The 17,464-nt window shown below is 31.8% G+C and overlaps 1 protein-coding gene across 1 annotated transcript; it reads left to right on the forward strand.

Annotated features, from left to right (window-relative positions):
• Positions 1–9,191: 9,191 nt before the first annotated feature.
• Positions 9,192–16,310, forward strand: LOC127082190 (probable trehalose-phosphate phosphatase C). Its single transcript, XM_051022425.1, has 10 exons — positions 9,192–9,340; positions 14,168–14,237; positions 14,353–14,691; positions 14,782–14,853; positions 14,924–15,037; positions 15,131–15,184; positions 15,391–15,492; positions 15,574–15,651; positions 15,725–15,865; positions 16,016–16,310. The coding sequence occupies exons 2-10, from the start codon at positions 14,202–14,204 to the stop codon at positions 16,154–16,156; spliced, it is 1,077 nt and encodes a 358-aa protein (XP_050878382.1). The 5' UTR covers positions 9,192–9,340; positions 14,168–14,201; the 3' UTR covers positions 16,157–16,310.
• Positions 16,311–17,464: the final 1,154 nt, after the last annotated feature.

Genomic DNA, 17,464 nt, shown 5'->3' on the forward strand with positions numbered 1-17,464 from the left:
CTAATGTATTTGATACAATGTAATTGACACAACATTTGCAGTTAGTAAAATAAGTATATTTACTAGAAATTCAAATGGCGATCATTGGAAGACCATCACAAATAATTTTGGTTATCTTTTGAAAAACAACAATTTTGGCCTCCATTACGATAGGTTTCCTACCATACTAGAAAGATATACAGATGCGAGTTGGATATCGAGTGCCGGAGATTATAAATCTACAACTGAGTGGATATTTACATTAGTTGGATGTACAATTTCTTGGAAGAGCAAGAAATAAATATGCATTACTCTCTCGACCATGGAATTAGAGTTTGTGGCTCTTGTGTCCACTGGACAAGAAGCAGAATGGTTGAGGGACCTTCTGCTGGAGATTCCATTAGCTAATAAAGATGTTTTAGAAGTGTTGATACATTATGATAGTCAAGACACCCTAGCTTCAGTGAAGTATACAATAGAAAGTCTAGACACATAGGTCTTAGACATTCTTTCATGAAAAAATTGATTAAAGATGGGATCATTTCATTGACATTAAAGTTAGCTGAAATATGCCCAATGAATGCATCACACGCTTGAAGGTACAACATAGTCGTCACTGAACTTTATTTATCCCAAAAGAGGAAAGGAAAAATATCGAGAAAAACCAAGGGAAAAAAGAAACACAGATAAACGGGTAATGGGATCGGTTATGCAAGGGGAAGGTATTAGCACCCCTCACATCCATGGTACTCCATGGAAATCGTCTTGAATGATCTTGCTTGGATGGGTGTTGATATCTTCATGTACCTGCAAAACAGAAAAAAGGGTTAGAAAAAGAATGATCGAGGATGATTGGGGCCCTCGTGCCTACGTATTCTCATAGTGCAATGAGAAAGTCAAAGCCTCGTAGTTTGGAGAACCAGAGAGAGAAAGGAGAAAAAAGAAAAGTGCTCGCTAAGGATTCGTATCCTCGTGCCTAAGTATTCTCATGGTGCAATGAGAAAGTTAGAGGTTCGTAGTTCGGAGGATAAAGATTGAGAAAAGATAATATTGGGGGTGGTGTTTAAACCAAAGGAAAAAGATGGTATCAAAACCAAGAAAGAGTGGGGGGTCAACCAACGAATGTGTGTCCCAAAAGAAAAGGGAATTGCAATGATGTTTAAACCAACAGAAGGAAAGTTGTCAAAGTCGGAGACTCACATGACAAGGTTCTTACCAAAGCACTGAGTCTAACATGGTAAGGAAGGAAAATAGGAACTTATCAAAGCCGGAGACTCACATGACAAGGTTCTTACCAAAGCATTGGATCTAACATGGTAAGGGAAAGGTGTTTAAACGAAGAGAGGGGAATAACCATAGAGGTGTCAACCTAGGGAATAACCATGAAGGTGTCAACTCTAAAAAGGAAATCACATGGGTGTTTAAACCAAAAGAGGGAATAACCATGAAGGTGTCAACTCGGGGAATGACCATGAAAGTGTCAACCCTAAAAAGGAAATGAGTGGGAATAACCATGAAGGTGTCAACCCAAGGAATAACCATGAAGGTGTCAACCCAAGGAATAACCATGAAGGTGTCAACCCTAAATAATGAGATTGAATTGGTGTTTAAACCAAAAGGATCTGAAGAGAGGATCCACATGGCAAGGTGCAGACTTGATAGTGAATTAACTAGAATTTCACTAAAGTCTATGAATAGAGGAAAATACTTTGAGCAATTGGGTCATTCGTCCCGTACTATGAGATATTATAGACAAGTGTAGGGAAGATCCCCTATCATCATTCTCTATTGCTTAAGGCTCATGGCATGCAATCCTAGTTAATGACTGACAAGTTGTTGAAGCATGGTCCCAAAGATGCATGCGAGGATGAGTCAGATGAACGAGTGTTGATAAAAGTTGTAGTCCCCTGATGGTCTTGAACTTGTTGAGAGGATAATTATCCAAAGTGACAAGGGAAAGTCCTATCAAGTGACCAAGGGACTTATAGTCACTTGACAAAGATAAAGGGGAGTGGTAAAAGATGAAATGATTTAGTAGGTCCAATGGGAATTGGAACAAACCAAATTAAAGGAGTATGATTGATGAACAAACAAGGATGCATGAACATACAAAGCTAACCTATGGTCTCATTGTTAGGTGGCCCAAGAGAAAGCCATGTGGGTGCAAAGTGGATTGTCACATGTCTCATTGTAAGGTAGCCCAAGAGAAAGTCATTTATGTGCAAAAGTGTGCTAAGCCTAGGCAGATGAATGCAAAAGGCAAAAGTCATAAAGTAGATGAAACAACATACAAATCCAAGGGTTCAACAAGAACAAATGCAAGTCAAAGTGTCCACAAGGTCTCAGGGTCCAAGATCACTCAAAGTCAAGCAAAGGGCCTAAATCCCAAGTCAAAGTCCAAAGTCCAAAAGGTCTACAATGCTCCAGATCAAGCATAGGATTAAGATTAGGTCCAAATTACTTTATCATATTTTGATTCATTAAGATTAACAAGAAAGTAATCAAACAAGATAAGAGCAACAAATAAATATGGTAAGATGAAGTGATATGATGATAATGAGACATGAAATAAAGTGCATTAAGTAAATGACATAAAATTAAATGACTTAAGTTAAATTGCAATAATGTAAAGAGCAAGAATTAATGATAGTTAATTATGTCGGTACAATTTAGCGATATGTTAAGCAATCGTAACTAGGCTTATGTAGAAGTCGTGCCTATCTAAGGTCGGTCAATAACAATGTATGTTTCAGACAAGTTAGAGAATTAACACAAGGTTAATCTCAAGCAACATGTCACACAATGATCAAAGCAAAAGAAAGAGATGAATATGGAAATAAGTGAAAGGGAGAATCAAGCCAATTACATGGGATCATTCTATCCTCAAATCAAAGGACTCAAAATATGCACATCGAGGGTTAACCTATCATTGATGCAAAGTATTGAAGATGAATCATAATCATCTATCAACAATTTTGAATCAAAGAAGGTTGATCAACCTCAAGTCTATCTATCAATGATTTGAGATGAGGAAGAAATCATCAACTAAGTAATCAAGTCAACTCAAAACAACAAGTGATCAACTAAAAATCAAAATAAAAGGAATTTAAAAATGATTTAAATTTGATTAAATAAATAAATAAAAGGAAAAATGTCAAAGAGGGGTCAAAGTAACACATAAAAATCCAAGAAAAATATAGAAAGTCAACAAAAATATGAGAAGTTTGACCTCAAAAGTTGGGGTCAAAAAGGTTTTGAAATGATTAAAATAAAAATACAAAATAAAATTAAATGGAAAATAAAATAAAATATGAAATAAATGCAAAAATGATTTTTAAAAAATGCAAAAAAAAAAGTGGCATGAGGTAGAAAATATTTTTATGGAATTATGGGAAAAAATTGAATTAAAAAATAGTAAGGGGACTATTTTTAATTAATTTTGGAAGAAAAAAGGAATTAAATGAAAATAAAAAGAAATGAAAATAATTTGAACACAACGGCTAGGACACGCGTTGCGTTCTGATTGGAGGGAGGATTTGTATTTGGCACGGAAGCGCACGAAGAAACTTCATTTTCAACCTCCAGATTTTGATTTTGCAACTTCATGAACTCGTGTTTTTAACATGAATCAAACATGGATTCAGATGCGAGACACTTCATCGTTCATGTTTGCCTTCATCAGAGCAATTAATTTGCTCTGAGCAGGGAGAATTTGCTCAGAAACTCGAAGAACCCTAGTTCTTCAAAGTAAAATTAAATGGTTAATACTGAAAATAAATTACCACTAGGTTAGGGTTTTTGATTAGTGGAACCTCACAAGAGAATAGTAATTTGTTTGCTCAAGGTTGTAACTCGTACCTACCTATTCAAAAAAAAGCTTCAGAAGTCAACAATGATGGATTTGGAAGCTAGGTTGTAGAAGGATTCAGGCCAAAGCAAGGCTTCAAACACCTTCAAAGGATGCCGATGAAGGATTCTGGGCAAAGAATTGGAAGAAAAAGAGCTTGAATCGAAAAGTAGCTTGACTTCTTTTTAGAGGTATTAGGCTTCAATGGTGGCAGGGTTTCTTTGGCTTTCAAATCTTGGAAATGAATGCAATAACTTCTTCTATTTATAGGGAATGAAATGGAATCAAAATATGCGTGGAATTGGCTCAAATTCGTGTGAATTGAGTGGGAAATTTTCAGACCCCGAGCGTGTGAAAATTTGGTGCCAAACTCGTGAATTGGAGTTTTTCAAGTCGCTTCAAGTTGTCTTCATATGTGTTTGTTCATGGGTAATTGGGTTGCATGTGTGAGAAGTGGTCCCAAAGTAATTTGTGCAAGTTTCAACATTATAGGTCACAGACCAAAACAGAGTTAGGTCACCAAGTTCAAGCTTAGGCTAAATCCAATCCACACGTGCGTTTTGTGATTTTCTTTGAGCCAAATGTTCATTTTATGGAGTAGAATAAGATGGAAAAGGAATCAATCCAATATGAGAGTTGAGGTGAAAGTTATGTGCATGTGAAGTTGAGGTCGTGACCTGAAAAATGGGCTAGGCAATTGGTCAAGCACATTGCAGCATGCTAGGTCATTTTGAGGTCCAATGTTCATGATGCTATAAATTTTGATTCCCTCGTGCATTTTGAGCCAAAATTGGTACAAATGATCTTTTACATAAGCTTAACAAAATACAAAAGGAATGGTAAGGGTGGAAACTAGGGGTCATGGCAAGGTTTTGGTCCAAGTTGGCAACTTGGTCATTTGCACAAATGAAGTCCTAAATAGATGAATTGATGTTTGACCCTTGAATAAAATTTATAAAGGATCCCAAAAGGCACATTTGGCTCAATGAATCATGGCATTTGGATGAAAATTGAAGGACTTATGGAGTTTGGACCAAAGGCATAACATACTTTCAAAACTAGGTGAACTAACTTACACACCTCTTGCAAACTTGATGTTTTCTTGCATTCCAAGCCATGATGATGATATAATGAGAAACCCTTGGTGAATTCTTGATTAGGGCTTGAGTGATCTTGAATATATATTTAAGATTGAGTGATGTGGTATGGAAATAAACACATGAACCACCTTCGAGTCCTCATGAGCAAACTTGTATTTACCTTAACCAAAAGTCATTGATCCTGCATTGATTTGAAGCATGATCACCTACATGAGTAATAATAGAAAACAAGCACCATCTCAATGAAATTGGGGTTAGTTGACAAGTAAAACAAAGGGAAACCCTAGTGTTAAGATACAAACCACAATATGGTCATGCTTGTGATTCCATGACCAAATGCAATGGTTATGCATGATGTTGTTTGGATGTATGCAAATGAGCTATGAAAAAGGAAAAAAAATGGAGGGTGAATTTTGGGGTATGACAGAAATATATATAAACAAACTATAATTTGGCTGATCCATTTACCAAGCCATTGGTCATAGACTTAGTAAAGACTACCTTGAGAGGTATGGGATTGAAAATCCTTAAATAAGGGTTTCGACAACGGTAGCAATTCAATTTAAAGTTAACAAATCTTAACCTAAGATTAAATGGGTAATAAGTCATTGATTTGGATGTGTGTGCAATGTTTCGTGACAATGTTGACTATTACATATTGAGGGTTGAGTTTTTCCAAACTTTTAATAAAGTTATATATCGAGGATATGTATCTCAAGAAATATATACAAAATGAACTTCACTTATATGAATTTCTAGATGGTGCCATCTCAAAGTGAGAGTTGGAGTTTCTCTAATGAAAAATTCACGAAAACAAGAAAAGCACATGACCATAAATAATGTTAGGTGAGAGATGTAGGCGAAGAACCATTAAAGAATGTGTGTAAGGTAACATCGATATAATCATAAGGGGGGACAATTCAAAGCATAACTACCTAACATTTCGATTAAACTTTGCATTATCCTTACTAAGGTTAAGTTCAAATATAGAGATACTTAATTGTATTAACATTCTTTGTTTCTCTTTTCTAGAATTGATCTTGTCATTATTAGAACAAGTAAGAGATTGTTGTAAATTATTAACAATTAATAATATTTAGTGTGTTCCAAAATGACAAGAAAATATGACAAGTGAATATTAATTTTCGAGTTCAAAAATAGGAAACAATTGTGAAATGTTGCAGTAGGTTTGAATTCATAAATAGGCAACACTTGTGAAGTGTTGCAGTAGGTTTGAATTTCTGAAACAGGCAACACTGTGTAAAGTGTTTCAGAATGAAAGTTTGGAACTCTTGTTAAGTGTTGCAGTAGGTTTAAATTTCTTAACGCAGGTACCATATGTCTCCATCTTTTAGGTAGACTTATGATGATCTTTGCAGTATCTATGTTGGTGATCTTTTCATATTCAGTGTATGAAATGGCATTCAACAAGATATTTTTAGCTTTGTGATGATTTTTATAATCTTTCTTTTGTTGTTCCATCATCACTTTTCTTTCTATTTTTTTCCGCTAGCATCTACAGGATGTATGTAGCCATCAACTACCATATCCCATAGATCTACGTCATGACCAAGAAAGAAGTTTTCTATTATATATTTCCAGTAACCAAATCTTTCTCTATCAAAAACATGAGGTTTAGGATTATGTGATCTCTATCATTTACAAGAGCAACTGGAGGTGGGATAGCAGCCATTATGCTTCACAAACTGGATCTTTATCTGACACTGTTAAGTGTTTGATAATCTTATCAATAACAAAACCAAACTCTGATATCAATTGAAGGTGGAAAGAAACACAAGAAGGGGGGGGGGGTGAATTGAGTTTCTAAGATCAAAACTTTTCGTACCCAAAACACTCGAAGATAGAACAAGAGCAAAACTAAATGAACACAATTATATTTATCCTGGCTCAATGTTAACTAAGTTACTCCATTCGACCTGCCAAGGTGATTTCACCTTATACACAAGGACTAATCCACTATAATCAACTTATTATAGACACACAAAGACTAATTTTCAATGTCTTCTCGAGTAATATTGACTATACCCTAACCACTCAAGGAATACAAACTCAATCAATGAGATTACAAGAAATGTGTTTACAAGATTGCTTCTAAGAAAGCAGATTACCATATTTCAGTACAAAGTATTTATCACACAATAACAAACAAAATCTCTATGTGTGTTTTCAAGTCTCTATACACAATAATATGTTCACATAAATGATGAATTGTATAGATTCGTGAATTAGTAGCTTGTTCATTCTTCCAAGTCTCATTTATATATGTTGAAGGGTAGAATTGGAATATCAAAATGTAGTTGTATCCTTGCATAACGACTTAATAATTGGAAGGAAAAATGGTACAACGGTATACTCCTTAGCCCACAAAATCAGGGTTGTGGAAGAAATATTTGATCTTGTACTGTGTATTATTTTTCTTATACAAAACCTTTTGATCTTATCTTCTAATCTTCAGAGGCTTCTAAATGAGTGTTGTTGAAGTATGTTTAGAACGATCAAGAGTCTGGTTGAGAGAGACTTCAGAACCTTGGTGTTTAGAGTCTTGACACAGTTCCTCAAAACCCGATCTTCAGAGCTTGAGAATGCAAAATCTTAAGAGCTTGACAAATCTTCAGAGGCTCTTCTATAAGAGTCACAGTCAGAAGCTTTAGCACAAACGTCCATCAGAGTCGTTGTTTAAGAGCATTCCAGAACTTGACATAATATTGTAAAGCTCAATTTTGTATCTCTTCATAGTCAAAGTGTGTTGAGTCTAGAATATGATGACGTCACACGCAAAATCTTCATAATCAGAACCTGTTAGCAGAAGCTACACACTAGAAAAAACCATTAGGGTATAAACTTATTCTCTAAGAAATAGTGTATTATTATCATCAAAACTAAAGATCAGATGCAGAACCAAATTTTGTTCTTACAAAAACACCTCAGGTGGATGTTTCTTTTTAAAAAACAACCTTATTTCCTAGTTCAGCAAAAATTGGAATTGTGTTTCCTTGTCCACCACTAAAGTTGAATACATTGTTGTTGGAAGGACTTATACTCAACTCTTATGGATGGAGCAGATGTTGAAAGAGTACAATGTCACACAAGATGTTATGACATTATACGGTGACAACATGAGCGCTATCAACATTTTCAAGAATCTAGTTCAGCATAGTCTTACCAAACAAATTGGTATACAACATCACTTCATTCAAGAACTTATGGAAGATAAGATTATTACTCTGGATCATGTGTCAACAGAAAAACAGTTTACCGACATTTTCACAAATGCCTTAGATGATACACAATTTAAAAAATTGAGAAGTTCCCGAGCAATTAATACTGAGATGGCCAGAGAGTAATTGGGCCAAATTTTGTCTATACAGTCCATCAATTCCAAGAAACATGCGCTGAAACTTGTCTTGGCCAATGAAATTACTAAACTGATTCATATTCAATTTTGTTTCTTTTTCACTTACGTTATGTATTCATGCCTCAAGTTATTTTGTCACTCATCATTGTCTTCTCATTCAAAACCTCTCTCTCAACTTATCACTCTAACCCTAGTATTGCATGTTCAACAACTCCCTAGATTTTTCACGAAAATGATAGGCAATAGAAAATGAACCAACACCCCAGAAAAGGATAAGAGTGTTAAAAAAGTCAAAATAAATCTTTCAAATGAGTAGTTATTGGAGGGAAAACCGATGGTCCACCCGGAGGTCCCCCCGCCATTGAACCACCAAAGGAGGTTCGAAAAAAGAAGTTGAAGAGGATTAGTGATTGTGCTGTTTGAATTCCTTTAATAATGTCTAATCTAACGGAAAAGGGAAAAGAAATTGTCACCACTACTCCAAAAAGATATCAAAGAATTCAACAATGCTCAAGCAAATGTCACAACTCAATCTTTAAAAGAAATTCTTGAGATCGCTCGTCTCCAATTCGTCTTCCCGAAAATTCGAAAAGATAAATCATTCAAATTTATCAACTCATCTAAAATAAGTGTACCTATTAATAAGCATTTACTAAACAAGCACATGTAACTCCAAAACTTAAACTAATTATCATATAAATTATTTAATAAAGATATTTTCAAATATTTTAAAACAACTTAATAATTTTAATTAGAATTAACAATTAAGAGCGAATAAGGTATTTAATTGATTATTAAATTTTATTATAGGAGTTCAAGGAATTTTCCTCCCATGCATGGGCCCACTCAATGGCACTTGGCAATCACCCAAACCCCATAATTCTCTAAACCCTTTCCCCATTTTTTCTATAAATAACACTCTCCCTTCTCCTCTTTCTTCTCCCCCTTCTCCCTTTCTCTTCTCTTCTCTACCATCATATTCCTTCTCATATTAGGAAAAGCAGCCACAACCAAGTGCACCACCACTCTACAATCTTTGTAAGCTCCTTTTTCTCCTCTATAATTGTTTTTTTGTCTCATATGTTTGTTCTATGTAACATCTTTTTGTTTTGCTTACATTACATTGTCATTATTCTATTCCACCTGTCCAATTTCTATGAATTTGGCCGTTTCATTTCCTTGCATGTCATTCATTTCTGGTATTCCAAGCCGTTACGATAACATTTTATTTTATTTTTCCAGCATATGTTAGTAGTTAAATAATGGAAAATTATTGTCGGTGGTGTGAGATCAGAATTGTAAGCTTCAACTAGAGTATTTTCTTTTCCAGGTTCTTCTTCTGTGTTCTTTTTTGTTTGAAGGGTTGATTTTGATTCCCTTTAAGTCACGTATCTAGTTTCATTACTTCACTCTTTTGTGTTTTTTATTTTGAAATTCTTAAAATTATTAAAAAATAAATATGGGTTTTTGTTTCATTTATGGGAAAAGAAGTTGTGCACACGAGAAAAGAGAAAAGCGGTTGGAATTCGTTTTTTTGTTTGGTTTTCGGTGTTTCTCTTATTTACTCGACGCGCTCGAATTTGGCGCGTGTAGGTATTCGCTTCCGCTTCACGGGCCGAGAATATTGGCGAAGTTGGTTTTTGGGCTTTATTTAGCTAGTGGGGGGAGGTCTTGTGTTGTGTGTCAGAGATATGGACCGTACACGTGTTATTCAGCTGGGCCCATGGGCTATTATTGATTCTGACCAATTTGAAATCATACTTAAATTCAATTGAAAATAGAATATGTTTTCCAATTTGAGACCACTAATATTAAGTTTTTAATATTTATTTTGGAGTGAGTAGTATTTATGGATTTTTGTAAATAAATAAATAAAAAATGACACAACTTGGATCCTAAAAAGTAACCTAAAGGACAATAAAGAGGAAAATAAGATTGATTATGTTTTGATTATTTATTTATAAAATTTCTTAGTTTGATAAAGTATGTACTGTCTGTTTAGATGATTTTAGTTTTAAAATAATTAAAGAAAGCAGTAGAGTTAAAACTTTATAATACAATGTTCAAACAATTCTTTTTATTTGTTTTACGCCAAAATAGTTTAAATTCATATTTTACTCCCTTTATTCTTTTATAAACTATTAATCACTTTACAAAAGTTGAAGAAAATGTATAAATGAAAAGAATAATTGAAAAAAGGTAAATTGAATAAATAAATTAAAAATATATTTTCTTTGTTTTAGATTGCTTTCGAGCATATTTATTCAAAAATTATAAGAGTAAGAAAATTCATAAACTTTTTAGATATATATGATGTAATTTTTAAATTAAACAGAAAGAAAAATTTATATAAATTTTTATTTATAATTGAACTAAAATAGTAAAAGAATAATACTATATATTATCTTTAATAATAAAAAATATATATTGACTATTTATAAAATATAAAGGAGTGATTTATAGATCTAACTCTCTTCGGCAATACTCTCAAATTTTTGTTTTAAAATAAAATTATCTATCTGCATTTAGTTCAAATATATTGAATATCAATATATTTAAAAGTTAAAAGTATTTGAATATAATTGCATGCTATAGTTTTCAGTATATAAGGCTTGTTTGGGTGTTTGAAGGAGAAGACAAGAGATAAGAGTAGAAAAAATTGATGGATTTTGGTTGGAAGAATTTTGAATATTTTACTTTTACCCATACAAAAAAAAACCATAATTTAAAAAATTAAAAATTTATATTGAAGGAGAATTTGAAAAGATTTATATAAAATATACTATATTTTATGTTATTATAATATTCTAACAATTAAAAATACACTAATTTTAAATACTCTTTTATCATTTTATATAAAATTATTCTTTTAGAAAATTACTAAATAATTTATATTATTTAAAAATTTATTTTTGAAAGTTTCTTTTTGTTTTTTTGCAAACTTTTGAATAAAAGCTTATTAAAACTAAAAGTTATAAATATCTAGGTGAACACTCTAATATTTTAGACATAATTGGATATCAGATATTCCTCCGATCAAATAAGAATATCCAATATCATATTATTTATTAATATTATTTAATTTTTTAAAATAATTAAAATTTTAAATTAATTAACTGTACCCAACTAAAACTAAATTATAGATAATAATTTGCATAATATCTATACATAAATAAATTTCTAAAATGAGTTATTCTAGACATTCTTTTAGGTGTAAGATTGACTGAAAGGACATAAAACGGTTAAAGTCGTTCCCATGAATCATCGCAATGTTCTATATCTGTCTCATGTTAGCCACTCTATGCTGACACAGTACTCTTATCTTCATGCACTTTTGATCTCGTGTCGTGTCGCCGTATATTTTTTCTTGCTTTCTTTGTCTACTACCGTTATTTATTCACCTTTCCATTTACAACACAACACACATAGTAAGATAACGGAATTATAAAATAAAACAAGTGCATTAAAACATGATTTTATTGGCTTCAAATTTCTTTCATTAAATTTGAGATGATTTTACTGATACCCATTTTTGTTTCTAAGGTAAATTATCGTAAAAAGAGTTAACTGTTTTGTTTTCTCTTCACATGAGTTGTCTTTATGTTTCTGCTGCTCCTGTCGGTTTGTTGAACGTAAATAAAAGATTTGAGTTCAGAACCTATAAAATTGTAATCCCTAGATTTGTTGTTTTTTTTTGTAGCATAGACATAGGCACAGACAAAAACATTAGGCCAGTGATAGAAAACTGTTGATTCAATAGAGCACACAGAAAACAAATACTACTATATGCTCTTTCTATGTCTGATTTTTTTTCTTTTGTTTAACTTGTTCTTTTTCTTCTAATTCTTTTTTAGTAATAAATCGTTACTACTTTTTTAAAATAATTTTATAATACTAGCTAGGTGTATCTTGTATATTCTGTTAAGCATCTCTTCAAGGAAAAGGTGAACATGATCTTTGATTCTTTAAGCGACACCTCAACAATTATTTTTGTACAAGACATATATAATTAACACGTAATTATATTAGATTGACAAGTTTGTCGTACTAGGATGTTTGGTTTCCTCCTTCACCACCCACCAACCCATGTCCAGTCTGAGTTTTTTTGCATCAAATATCTTTTTTTACTTCTACAATATCAAAATTACTTCGCTCCCTTTCAATTAATTTTTTGAACCGATTTAATAAAGACTTCAAAAGTCAATTATGTCCTTTTTAACTTAACGTATATTTAACTCTCACTTGTTTTTCTTTATTTTAACGGATGAAAAAATACAGTTGCTTAATAGATTACACGTGTACTATTTTGTTTAATATTATTCTTGTTCATTCTGTTTCTAATTTTTCTTTTTTGTTTTCAATTACTATAACTTTCAACGGGTTTGTGGTTGGTGTTAGAACTACTTCACCAACCTTTACTAGTCACTTTCTGAAACAGAAAACAAAGTCCAGCCTTTTCTTTTTCTGGAATCAAAATCCTGATTTTTGTCAACCACATCATGTACTAGAGTTTGAACTCTGATACTGGTTTAAATCGTAATTAAACGATCTATTGAGTTAAGATTCACGAACATAAATCTTAAAAGTTTAATATCATAAAGATTATTCTCCCTAAAGTTATTTTCTTGATGAAGAAATCCAATTAATTTGGCTAGATATTAATAATGAAGGAATATTTATAATACATCAAGTCTTTTTCTTAGAACTTACCTCAATACAATTATTATCCTCTATATACTAATCATATTCATATTATGAAATCCACTAGTGATAGATAACGTATCAACCAAGTGCATGTGTCATGTGTGACTGTTTGAAATACTATTAGAGTTTGTTAATTTTGATTAACTTAAACTTATATTATTAATATTATTAATTCAACTTGATTGAATAAGTCAAGGAAAGGGAGGGAAAACTGAATCAGTTAGAGAAGTAGTTAAGTGGGCCCAAATTAAAAGTCTATGCTAATTGATTCAAAGAATAAAATATGAATGTCACACTTTTCATTAGGATGTGAGAAGATAGAGAAAAAAAATAGATTAAAGTATATATAAGAGTTGTTGATGTAGACTTAAAATAATAATTAAGTGATTTTTTGTGGTTATTTCACTCTCATCTGAGTCAGAATCGACTAATATCCTACCCAACTTTAAGACACAAGTCTTTCAAACTTTGCCTTTCTATGTGGAAATGGACAACTTGTCAAATCTCTATAATGCTTTAATAATACACTCTCTTTTTTTTTAATTTTGTTTCTTTGTGTATTTTTTTGTTAAAACCAAACAAAATAATTTTTTTAAATATGGAAAATGAATCCTTCATGTTATTTAACTACTTTAATCATTAACTACTTGGCCCATTGAAAACATTTGTTAGCTCCTGGTTTCTCTGGATTGATTGATTGATTGAGAGTGGCCAAAACAACATCTTTTGTATATTTAATTTGTTTTTGAACTTGTTTGATGCTTGAATTTGAAAATGACTTCCTAGTACAATAGACTCTTTCTTTATTTTATTTTTTTTATAGATTGTATATAAATATTTTTGTTTCAGCTTGAAATTATACGTAGGAAATTAATATAATTGTCCACCAAAATCATGACAAATGTTTGCTCAATTATAAGGGTACCATTTAATATGGTCACTTTTTTTTTTATATTATTTGCTTCAATTGAATATGTACCGTGAAAACTTATTCAACTTGAAGGTTTGACAATGACTTATATTGTCATAGATGAATTCATATAATGACTCCAAAAGAAAAGAAAGAAAATTTAATCAATTTAAGTCATTGATATTTATTTTAATTACATGTCATATAATTTTTATGATATTTACAAACTCTTTGATCAATTGAAATTACAGTAACAAGACTCATTACCGGAGGTTCCAATTAAAGATGAAACATATGCTTTTCCTACTTATCACTTTCAAGGTACAATAAATCAGAAATTACATGTTTCTAGTTATTACTATTATTTCTATAATTCAATTGACATAAACATAACATTTAAGTTCATTATTTTCATGTGATATTTTTCTTCCTACAGATTATAAAAAAGAAGTTGACAAAGCTAAGAGAGAGAATGGGATTTCAAACAACACACAACACTAAGAAGTCAAAAGATGACTCAAACAACGCTCATGAACAACAACACTCTTTAATTCCAAGGGCACTCAATTTGACTCATCATAATTTAACCACAAATAATACCAAATTCATTCACTCTGGCTATGATTCATGGCTGGTAACACACCCTTCAGCATTGAGCTTATTTGATAAAATGATGGAAGGTGTCGATGAAAAAAGGATCGTCGTATTTTTAGATTACGACGGTACCTTATCACCTATTGTAAATGACCCTGATCGTGCTTTCATGTCTGATGAGGTAATAATTAGTATGTTACCATTTCTACGTAATATTTCATATATATTGATTATTCAATTAATATAAAATTAACCGCAATTTAAATAACAGATGCGTGCAGCAGTATCTGAAGTTGCTACTTATTTTCCAACAGCAATAATTAGTGGAAGAGGCAGAGAAAAAGTGAGTTCTTATAATACACTTTCCTTAATTTTTTTATATAAAAATCATAATGTATAACATTTTGTTTTAGGTAAAAGATTTTGTGAAGTTAAATAATTTATATTATGCTGGGAGTCATGGTATGGACATAATGGCACCATCAGTGCCAATTAACCAATGTGACAAAACTACTCTTCACACAAATGTGAGTAAAATGTTCAAGTACTTAGAATGAAACCTTTTATATTTTCAAATGTTTACTCTTTTAACTTGAATCATTCTTTATGTTACTTTTTAGGGCAATGGAGTTCCCTTTCAACCTGCCAAGAAATTTTTGCCTGCAATTCAAGAGGTTTTTATGCTGCCTTTTAATATTTTTATGTATCTCAAGCATACACATTTAAAAATGGAAAACTTTTATTAAAAATATTAAAATAAAATTTATTTCAACAAAAAGTTTCCATTTTTTATTTTTCTGTCCATCAAAAGCTTCATGCATGGTAGTGTTTTTACGCACTCTGTCGAACATACATAAATTGAACAAGCTATTGTAAACAGATATTAAAAAGATTAGAGAATGTAATAAAGGGCATAGAAGGTGCAAGTATAGAAGACAATCAATTTTGTATCTCTGTACATTTTCGACAGGTTCATGAAAAGGTAACATTTAAGTTCAAATAGTACTCTAAATATTTTTTATATGATTCTACATTTAATAGTAATGATTATGTTTGAGTCCAGGACTATAATGTTTTGGAAGAGAAAGTAAAGTCTGTGCTTGAAAAATATCCATTGTTCTGCATGACTGAGGGTAAAAAGGTATATATATACTCGATCATTATGAAGTTCATAATTTGTTTCCCCTTTGGTACTGAAAATATTTTTTTTATAGGTTATGGAAATAAGGCCATCAATAAAATGGAACAAAGGAAATGCTCTAGAATATTTTTTAGAGACATTGGGATTAAGCAATTCCAACAATTTTCTTCCTTTGTATATTGGGGATGATAAAACTGATGAAGATGCTTTTAAGGTAAATGTTTACTAAGTTCTCTGATTTACCTGTGTCATGCATGTTATGTTACCATCACTTGAATCACTCTGAAATATTGATATAACACAGACGAGTTGATATATGCGACCGAGTTTATAGTTATGGCTTAATTTCCTGGAATTTTCGCAGGTTATTCGAAGTAGAGGGCAAGGTTATTCGATTATAGTGTCATCAACTCCAAGAGAAACATGTGCTTTGTACTCTTTGCGTGACCCATCAGAAGTACTAATGTTCTTGTCAAGGCTAGCAAAATGGAGGAAGAGATCTTAAGAAGGCCTTCAGTTATTGGTATTATATATATCATGAATGTGATAGTTTAGAAGTACCCAAAGTTACTTCCCACAATGGTTTTAAAAAAAGTGGGATATTTGTTAAATATTTCCTTCAAGCACTAGTTGGTATGTAAAATAGCCTTTTATATATATATATATATATATATATATATATATATATATATATATATATATATATATATATATATATTTCCATCTTGTAAAAAAGGTTACAACTTAAATAGTTTCTCATATAGAGTTGTAGTTTGATATCAATGAATCAAAGTTTAAAGGGTACCAATAGATGGAAGTTTTGTATGATGATAACATTTAGGGCATTTCTCAACTCTAAGTTTCAAATATATTATATGAATTTTTAAAAATATTTTATGTTTTTGAAGATGAATTTTCGGACACACCTTAATACATATCAAAGTGAGATCATTCAGAGTGACGTCATATTGTTTGATTTATTTTATTCTAGAGATGTATATCTGGAAATTACCTGTAATTACATTTCCGGAAGACAAAGACATCAGTACCATATCCAAAACCAAGAAATTTTTTCAAATTGAAATTAAGATCCATAAAATAAAATTAGGATTACATAAATGAGTTCAAATAAAATGCAACATTACACTTTAATATCCCGGCGGACACTTCAACATCTTCAGAATATCTTCAATCGATCTCGAAATCGTCGTTGCCAACTCAAGCGAAACTTTTGTTTCGAAACAGAAAAATGTATTTCACATGGCCCCTACATTCGCTTGCGTCTTTAGCTCAAATTTGCTAAACTTAATCTTCCCTCCGTTGGCAATCGGCAGTGATACTCGAGTTTTTTAACCTTTCGATTATCTCCATAAGGTAGGAGATAATGGATTTCGTATTTGATATCATCGAGGGAGGTGAATCGTTGAGCTTGAACGTGCACCCGGAAGCTCCGTTGGAGAAGGATACATTTGCGACATACCAATCATTATTTAGTGGCGACATTTGAGATATTTTCAGTTTGTGTGAAATATAACATAAGAACACCTTAATTTATAGAAACCATAGATCAATATGGACCACTCAATGAGTGGCATGTTGATGGCATGTTGATTCCGAAGATATATCTCCGAAACCGCACCCTATTATCTTGTTTCGAAGATATATCTCTGAAATCGCACCCTATTATCTTGTTCCGAAGATGCATCTCCGGAACTTCTCCTGAACTAGTTTCAAGACAGAACTATAACAGAACTTGTTTTTTCATATACAAAAAACACAAATGTTATTATGCAGAAAATCAAAAATGAATTAA

This window comes from Lathyrus oleraceus, chromosome 5 (genome assembly GCF_024323335.1).
Source record: "Lathyrus oleraceus cultivar Zhongwan6 chromosome 5, CAAS_Psat_ZW6_1.0, whole genome shotgun sequence".
Lineage (NCBI taxonomy): Eukaryota > Viridiplantae > Streptophyta > Magnoliopsida > Fabales > Fabaceae > Lathyrus > Lathyrus oleraceus.

Excerpts from the sequence above, each read along its gene's own strand:
- LOC127082190 (XM_051022425.1), top strand. The coding sequence starts at position 14,202 with ATGAAACATATGCTTTTCCTACTTATCACTTTCAAG. Across the intron at positions 15,185-15,390 it reads TTTTGCCTGCAATTCAAGAG|ATATTAAAAAGATTAGAGAA; the intron begins GTTTTTATGCTG and ends TATTGTAAACAG. Across the intron at positions 15,652-15,724 it reads GCATGACTGAGGGTAAAAAG|GTTATGGAAATAAGGCCATC; the intron begins GTATATATATAC and ends TTTTTTTTATAG.